Here is a 9,089-nt window from a genome sequence, read left to right on the forward strand (position 1 = left end):
TAAAATATTGGCTATTTTTCAACGAATTTATAAATGTCGGTTATTTTTCAATTACCAATCCGAAAACTGGCTAGCCGAGAGTGTTTTTACCCTTTTAATTAGGAAAAACTTTATCCTTTTAATAGACGTACACGCTCAAATTCGAATTAGTTAAGTTACCTAATGATTAAACCAACAAAAGAAAAAGATGTGCTGATCGAAGAGGCAGTACTTCAGACTTGGTCAAATTTCATTTCTGTTAAGCAAGAAAAACAAATTAATTTCTGTTAACTATCAAACTCAGAGAGCTCTTAATTGTCTGATTAGGATTTCTTCCTATTCCTTTTCAAATACAGTCTGCTAATGATTTATTAAAACGGAAAAAATCCATCTCCTCTTTTTCACATGTTTAAATTACCAAAGAATAAAAGAAAGAATTTCAATGTGATATTCGACGGTCAACATTGACTGATATATGGCATGTGATTTTTTCTCCCTTTTTTTTTAAAATAAAAAAATAATAATCTTGGGTGAAGGCGGCCATTGAGTAGTAGTAGAGGACAAGATCGAAAAGAAAAGAATTGACATTTAACTAAACCATTTACTTAAATTGATATTTTTTATTTGAATAAGATTTAACTTATATATATATAAAATCTTAAAGAACTGTTATATTAATGCATTCTAACGTGTTGTATTAAATAATTTATTTTATATTTTAAATTCTTAATTTTACTTTTTTTTTATGAATGATTATATGTAATTATAAGTTTATAATATTAATTTTTTTATTATATTGAAGTGCTCCCTTAATAAAAAAAATTATCATGACATGCAAAGTTGCAAACTAGGATCCTCACTTACCAGTGCTGATGAGTCATGTCCAGAGGCGGACCTATGCGGTAAAGAGAGGGATCATTGGTACCCGATAATAACAATAATAATAATAATAATAAACCTAGCTTAATTTCATACGTAGGATTTGTGGATGGTAGTGTGTACACAACCTTAACCCTACCCTATAAAGGCAGAGAGACTGTTTCCGATAGACCCTTGGCTTAAGGAATGATAAAAATAAAGCAACAAGCAATAACAACAGTAATATAAAAAGGTAATGGAAGCGAGTGACATAACAAATAATAAAGAATTAAGAATACAAGAATAGTTCTAGTACTACTGGTAAACCTAGGAGAAACTCACAACTACCTGCCAACCCACCACCTTAATCCTCGACCTCCACACCTTCCTATTGCTAGTCATGGCCTCGGTTAGGTGAAGCTAGATCACCAGCATCAGATAAGTTTGGCAAATATTTCATTTATACATATATATATCATTAAAAATAATGATAAATTAATAGTAACACTCTATACAAAATAAATTGTGATTGAATGCAAAATTATACACGAACTTCAAATCTTGGGTCCGCATCTGGTCATGTCCAATGATACGTGCAAATGGTGGGAATAACATTTAAAAGCTTACAATAATTTTACATCCATTCTATCTTAGGAAAAGTCAAAGCAAGTCTTTAATAACGTTAAAAAGTAGGAGAGCAAAAAAAAAAGATACTCAAATATTACAATATAAAAGATCAAAGCCACAACCACTTTCAGCTGTTCCCATATATCAAAATCCATTTATACACAAAACCAAAACTCAAATCACCCCAAAAAACTCTCTTTTTTTTGTGTCCAAATATGGAGGATTTTAGATCTGTATCAACAAGAGAAGGAAGGATGCAAATAGAAAATTACTATGGAGGTCCAACAAATATGCAAGATTTGAGAAGTTATAGTACTAATTCTTATGTTCCTTATTCATATGGAGGCATAGATAAAGAAGTGAAGATGAAGAAGAGCAAAAGTACAGCATCTTCAAGAAATTGGGCTTTTAATGATCCTGAATTGCAAAGGAAAAGAAGAGTTATTGGATATAAATCTTATGCTATGGAGGGTAAAATGAAAGGTTCTTTGAGAAAGAGTTTTAGGTGGATCAAGAATACTTGTAATCATGTTGTCCATGGATTCTGGTGAAATTGACTAGTAATTTTCTTGGGCTATTGTCCTTTATTTTAAATAATACTAATATTTAAGCATTTTTTAGTTACATAAAATGTACTATCATAGAGTGATAAAGTGCCCTTGTTATTTATATGAAAAAGGGATTTAAGAATCCCAGTTGTCTGAGCTAAGAAAGATAGCTTATTGTTATGAATTGTGATCTTGCAAAAATCATCCATGTAATATGTATAGATTAATCTCTTCTTATTGGTCCTTTTGTTCTAGATATATGTTTAACATCAATAATTACGCCTCAATATCAAACTCAAGTTAGAATCAGTTTTACGGCTATTTCCTTTTATTCATGCTCATCTCAATCTAATATTATACAAAAATCAAAACACAAAAAAAAAAAAAAAAAAAAAAAAAAAAAGAGAAACAGGAATATCTATATGTGATGATATTTTAGGTGGTTCCACCGGCTGGGTCGGAATTTTTGTCTTTAGCACAAACAGAATTTGGTAGAAAGGGAAAGAGATCTTGGAAGATTGTGCGGGTCTTATTTTAGTATTGAACATAAAAATTGTAATTTTTGAAATTAAGTTTGAAAAATAATATTTAAAATTTGAAATTATGTTTGGACATGCATTTCATTTTAAAAAGTATTGCGGTAGGAATTTTTTTTGAAAATTTTGATTTTACAAACACGTTTCTGAGAAGGAATTTGAAAAAAAGGTAAAAATATCTATGTACAAAATGGTCTTAGTAGGAAGTTTCACTCAATTCCATAACCTATTAAGCTTGTTTTATTTTGTTTTCGGTTAGCCCTATTATTAACTTTTGTTATTAGCTTAGAGACTTGAGATGTTTTCGTTCTATCATGTTGTCTTTAAAATCCAAATGCAAAAGCTCTCTTCGCTGTCAGATTCTAAACCATTCTTGATCACTGACTCGCAAAGAAAGAGAGGATAGATTTTCTTTTGGCTTCCTTTTACTTTTATTTATGGATGCGTTTTATTAACGAAAGTTATTTTATGTGAAACATATTTTCTTAAAAACTACTCCTTGAAAAGTACTTTGTAGATATTTATAAAGAAAATGAAGTTATTTTTTCTTTTTGGTGAAAAATATTTTTCTTTCTTAAGCAAAACAGAAATTCTCAAAAATAACATTCATTATATTCAAACACAATATATTTTTACTTTTTCTATTGGACAACGAATGATTTCCTATCACCCAAACTTTAATCTTTCTTTCCAAAAGATGGAATCTGCTAGTAAGGATGGAGTTTCTTTCTGCTTCCTTTTACTTTATACTTCACTTTTTCAATTGGACAAAAAGTGTACCACCCATCCTAGATATTTTCCTTCAAATACACGGAATCTCTAGCCTAATATTTTGAATATCTAGCAATTGAGATTCATCCACAATAGCAAAAAAGATGGGTGTAATTCCAATGCAGTATGTCTGTCTCAAGTGAATATTTTAGTCTCCGATCATACAAAAATATCTTCATAATTCACAACATAGCACCATTTGGAATACTAAGAATTCTAATAAAGGAGAGGGAAAGAGATGAGGAAAACAGACAGAGCGCCAAATGTATAGACATAGCATAAACCAGATTACCAAGGGGATCTCAAATCTGGCTTTGTAACCCCTTAATCTCCTTATCGTGTTTTTGGGGTCACTGTAAATTTCTGTTTTGTCTTTTCTGATGGCAACTCGTAGCAAAGTGCATCCTTATCCCCCAAGTTGGTGTAACTGTTTTGCCAAGATTTACAGTCACAGAAAGCACAGCTAGTAATGCAGCCTCTCATCATTTTTATTAACACTCAGGCCCTCTATTCCTTTAAGGGCAGCCTCGAAATTCTTGTCCATTTTAGTGGAGGAGCTGCGCTTCTGGTCTGATGACAAAATTGGTGAACTTCTCTGTGCGGCACTGGTAGTTTTACGGAGATGTCCTGGACTGGCATCTGTTTTCCGGGTGTGAGAGGGGTCAGGTTCACCACCAGCGAGCACTGGATCACGACTGCTAGACACAGCTGGACGCCTTGACGATCCACTTGTTCGGAAAAAATTAGAACTGGATAACTGCAACAAGAGCTCAGTCAAAATTCTTTTATCTTCGCTGGTTGTCAATAGAATCACAAAACATGAGAATATATTAGCCTGTAATCTGCAAGCTGTACTATATTTTATCGCGCTAAATCCTGCTTCTACCATGTGGAATGAATTTTTTCTCAGGCAAGCAGTTATACTGACGAAAAAAAATGTCAAATGATGGAAGGTTTTGTGATGTCTACTAGGAAAAGTGCAATGCAGATGAGAGATAAATACAAATAAGAAATAGTAACCAAAGAAAAAAAGGCACAAAATTGATAATATCCCTATTTGGTAAATTAAAGTACCACAAATTATGCCATCTATAGCTTAACAAAGTTGGTCGCACTCGCAATCTTGTGAATCTTGTGCCCACTGGTATTCTGTAGAAGTGTCACAATTTGCTGTAAAACAGCAAGAGCGACAAAGCGAGAGGACTCACCTCTTTACCCGTGGATAAATCATTGCCAACTGTCCCTTTTTGCTTAGCTAAGCTTCCAGAGTTGAAATGCAGCCCTGTGTTCCTATTACGTGTAAGATTTGCTGAAGAATAACCATTAGGCCGACCTTCTTCACCACCTGCATAATATGTCTAGCATGTTATTTGTAGGTCCCATGGAAATAGCAAACTAGCAGATTGCATATTAGAATTACTTCCCCGAACAAAAATAACTAACATTATGAACTAGTGAACACTTCACATGCTAATTGTACTTTTTCCACTAAAGGCTAAAGATAACATTTATTAGTAATGATCTGAGGATGCAATTCTATGGACAGTAAGTAGTAAACAGCAAAGAAACTTATACAAGCTTTGTCGGAAGTAATGTCCAGTTTCATTATAAGTCTACCATCGGCAAACCCCAAAGCTCTAACATGTACTGATTGCTCATAATTTTCTTTTATGCTTGAAGTAGAGATACATAAGAGACCCACCTGATTGCCTCTCAACATTAGCAAGAGCATGAGGCATCCCTGAACTTGGTCCAGCAGTACCACCCTGTACCAAAATACCATTTCATTTTAACATTTTGAGGCCAATTAACACACAACTGATCTGCCTAAGTCACTCACAAGAGCACGAGATGGAGGATTGGCAAGTTGTGATTGCTGATATTTTAAAATAGTCCAGTCAAAGACATAATCAAACTGAAAACCTGAAAGGACAAGAAAAAAGAGGAGAAGAAAGCAAAAATGAATAACACAGATTCTAGAAAAAAACATTAATTGAGCTTATACAGCTATTATTATTGCATGGAAAGCAAGAAATGATCATACCTTCACGAATGAAAAGGTCACGAAAAATTCTCTTGAGATAAGCATAATCTGGTTTATCCTCAAATCTCAGTGATCGACAGTAGTGAAAATATGATGCAAACTCTGTAGGATAGCCACGACACAATGTCTAGAAAATAAAAATTTGTGTCAGCATCGTCATTAAAAATCATATCGCTAGCATAAGAAAAATGTTAGGAACATAAAATGCCTCTATTGATGTTGAAACTTTCTTCTCACTGATCCTCTCATACTTCTGTTTCTTTGTGCCTGCTTTCAGCCCCTGCCAAGGAAGACTACACATTTTGAAATCAGTAAATATATATGTCAAGAAAGAAGAGTGAAAGCAAATAAAAAAAAAGGAGATATACATAAAGAGATTCTACCTTCCTCTTAAGAAATACATTAGAACATAACCCAGTGACTCCAAATCATCCCTTCGGCTTTGTTCTATAGGTTTGAAAGCAACAAAGGAATCAAGGATAGCTTCAAGAATAAGCGCAATCCACATAAACAAAATTGTACAAAAGGTTAAAAACCAAAAGCTTACCTATGCCAAGGTGAGTATTCATGCTTGCATATCTGGCAGTTCCTGTCAAATTTTTGTTTTCTCTGTATTTGAAAATTAGAAGAATAAAATATAATTACTCATTCATTATATAGAGATAAATCATTTCCTTAGCTAATAGATTGCATTCGAGAAGAATCTCAAAAGTGTACCATAACGGAACTCAACACAAAAAATAAATACTACAACTTTGACAAGCTCAAAAATCAAATCACCTACCTCAATACAAACCAACCGCAAAACTCTCCTCTCACTACTTAAATTTCAGTGAATAGTGCGTCTTTCGAATTAATAATGAAAACATCTCCATGGCAATCAGACATGGTGGCACTAGATTGATGAAGCCTTCTCCTTCCACCAGTAACTCGGTGAGAGAAAGAGAATCGATCAGGGGAACTTAGGAAAATGAACTATAACCATAGGAAAAATTAACCAACATGCCTCGACGCCAAACTATTTTTACGCTGGCAGTCAACTTACTGTAACTCTCCTCCTTTATCTGGACTTGAGAAATAAGTTGTCAGATTTTTCTCTAACGTCAATACCTAACCGAAGTTAGTGAAAAAAGAGGTAACTAGAATACATTATAGAGGTATAGGACTTGAATGGAAGCCAGCATCTTGACCTATCTATACTATATTAAAAGCACAAAGACCATTAGAGAAATGTCGTTCACCTTTTTTACCCCTTTAAAATTGAATTCACATTTGACAAAATAGTCATTTGATTATTCTACTAATATTTAGAAATAGTCATTTAACTAATTTTCTACTATTTAGGAATAGTCACTAATTAATTCCCTACTATTTAGGAATAATCATTTAATTATCTAAGTCTAAGTAAAATAAAAGAAAAATAGCTTTCCAAGAAGGAATCAAATACTTTCAAATTATACCTTATTTAAAAGAAAATTCTAACTTTTGTTATGAGAAAATTTTTCGGCAATTTTGCTGATTTGTCAAACAAAAATTTAGGAACATTTAATTTTACCCCTTTTTATTTACATTTTAGATTGTAGAAATGTATGTTTCCACTTTAACACAATTTAATATCTTTTTGGGAAGTGGCAAGTTTGTCTAATTTCAAGTAAGAAAAGAACTATCCTTAGATCTCTATAAAACTAGTTTTAATGCGAATTTATTTTCAAAACAAAGAATATTATAACTCAAATGATTATTTATGGACAAACATATTATTGTAACATTGACATTTCCTCTTACCCTTCAATTACGTACTATTTCTTCAAAAAATATACATCTAAAATAATAAAACTATTTTATATTATAATGAATAATAGGTCAAACTAAAGCATATTCTTTGTATGAAAATTGAAGTTGGACATAAATTTGTGATTATGAAAAAAGTAGTATTTGAAGTTAAGTTAAAAAAGGTATTTAAAAATCATGTAAACCTTTTTAATATGTTTCCTAAAAGAAGTTTAAAGGTTATAGACGGACTGAAATACCGTTGTGAGCTATGTTACATTTTTTTTTATAAAATTAGCTAAACACAATCACTATTCTTTAATTTAAGGAACTTACACTATTTTCTTTATCTTTGTATTAATAATTCACGATACTTTTTTAATAATATTTATGCGAATTTAAAAAGGTTTTACTCATGACACGGAATACACGCGCAACGCATGTACAAATACCCTTAGCGAAATATTATTCATCTTATTATTTTCCTAATATCATCTAACTATTTTCCTAATGTCTAGGTTTTAAATTAACTAAAACTTTGACTATTAAATTTTCCTTATTTGAATTATGTAAGAACTACTAACATTCCATAACTATATATTCTTAACATACCATAGAAGAAGGAATTATAATCGGGTGTCCATGACTTCTTTAGAAGTCCTTATTGTCATAAAAAAGAATTATTTCAAAGAAAAATATAAATAATTCGTATTCTTTTATTTTCTCATAACAATCGAAAAAATTAAAATTGGACAACAAAATTGGGCTGAAAAAAGTAATAAATACTCNAGCACGTTCATATTCTTTGAAGAATGAATATGTATTCATAAATCAGATGTTGTCACATTCACATCATGAATGGACCATAATCATCTATATGTGCTTTATAAAATCTCATGTCAAATCGATGACAAATATTACTTTCATAGAGTTAAGGATTATTTCGAGAATCCTTATTATTCTCATTATCACAATGATGATGACGAGGCCAATGTGTATAGGATTTTCCTGCTCGTGCTTTGTCAAATTCTAGTATAGTTTATGATATCGTCCCACAGAGATTGGAACATCTATGCTACAAACCCTTAATATTTCAACTACTATTTGAGAGAATCAGATTGATGAAAAGTGAGTGAGGTTTAAAGCTTGTTAATTACTTAAATAAAAACCAATTACTTCCAGAAGATTTATAATTTAAAAGAGTTGGGAATCATTGAATTCACTTGATAATATATTATAGTAAAATCTCACTTTATACATGTATTTCTCTAAAGGATAATTGCTTATTGCTAATACAATTATATCTTATCTCATCAAAAATTAGTCAACTAATAACACTCCGTGAGGTTATGTAATTAATTCGTATTCTTTTATTTTCTCATAATAATCGAAAAAATTAAAATTGGACAACAAAATTGGGCTGAAAAAAGTAATAAATACTCTCTGGTACAATAAAGAAAGGTTAATAATCTGAGCACCGAAGTTATCCACCAAGCATCTTTTCGTCCATATTTATATGATTTTCTTAAAAAAAAATCATTGAGATAGTGTACACGCGCAACGCGCGTATCATAAGACTAGTTATAATATTTTTAAGAAGTTCGATAATATTCTTGTTTAAATAATTCATTCTCGCTCTAGAAAATTAGAAAATGAATAAACAGGAGAAAGTTCCACATCAGAAGCTATAAATGATGTAAGTTTCCTTTTTTAAGTTAATAATGTATATTTCATGTATTTCGTCTGTGTAAGAGCTAACTCGCCTATTTTATAACCTTTAGCATCTTCTTGATGCCTTTTTTAATGAAACTTCTTCCTTCATTAAAAAAAATAGTACGTTTCATATTCTAAAATTCATAAGCCACTTCATCTGCTGCTTCTTGCCTCTTAAGTGGGAGTCAGTAATGTCAAAGGCAAAAAAACCTAGAAAAGAGTCAAGATCTTCTAGAGTTTAAC

The 9,089-nt window shown here is 31.5% G+C and overlaps 2 protein-coding genes across 2 annotated transcripts in view; one reads left to right on the forward strand and one right to left on the reverse strand.

The window, feature by feature from the left end:
* The first annotated feature begins 1,679 nt into the window (after positions 1 to 1,679).
* Positions 1,680 to 2,015, forward strand: LOC109215021. Its single transcript, XM_019379020.1, has one exon. It carries the CDS (start codon positions 1,680 to 1,682, stop codon positions 2,013 to 2,015), a length of 336 nt encoding a protein of 111 aa, XP_019234565.1.
* A 1,396-nt stretch (positions 2,016 to 3,411) lies between these two features.
* LOC109215023 (casein kinase 1-like protein 2) overlaps positions 3,412 to 9,089 on the reverse strand; it is a gene marked incomplete in the record, with an annotated part of 7,947 nt that continues 2,269 nt past the window's right edge. Inside the window, 7 exon segments of the mRNA XM_019379022.1 lie at positions 3,412 to 4,076; positions 4,528 to 4,664; positions 5,022 to 5,085; positions 5,160 to 5,242; positions 5,364 to 5,490; positions 5,572 to 5,656; positions 5,747 to 5,810. Of these exon segments, the coding sequence (XP_019234567.1) occupies positions 3,783 to 4,076; positions 4,528 to 4,664; positions 5,022 to 5,085; positions 5,160 to 5,242; positions 5,364 to 5,490; positions 5,572 to 5,656; positions 5,747 to 5,810 (854 nt within the window).

This window comes from Nicotiana attenuata, unplaced genomic scaffold (assembly GCF_001879085.1).
Source record: "Nicotiana attenuata strain UT unplaced genomic scaffold, NIATTr2, whole genome shotgun sequence".
NCBI classification, from domain to species: domain Eukaryota; kingdom Viridiplantae; phylum Streptophyta; class Magnoliopsida; order Solanales; family Solanaceae; genus Nicotiana; species Nicotiana attenuata.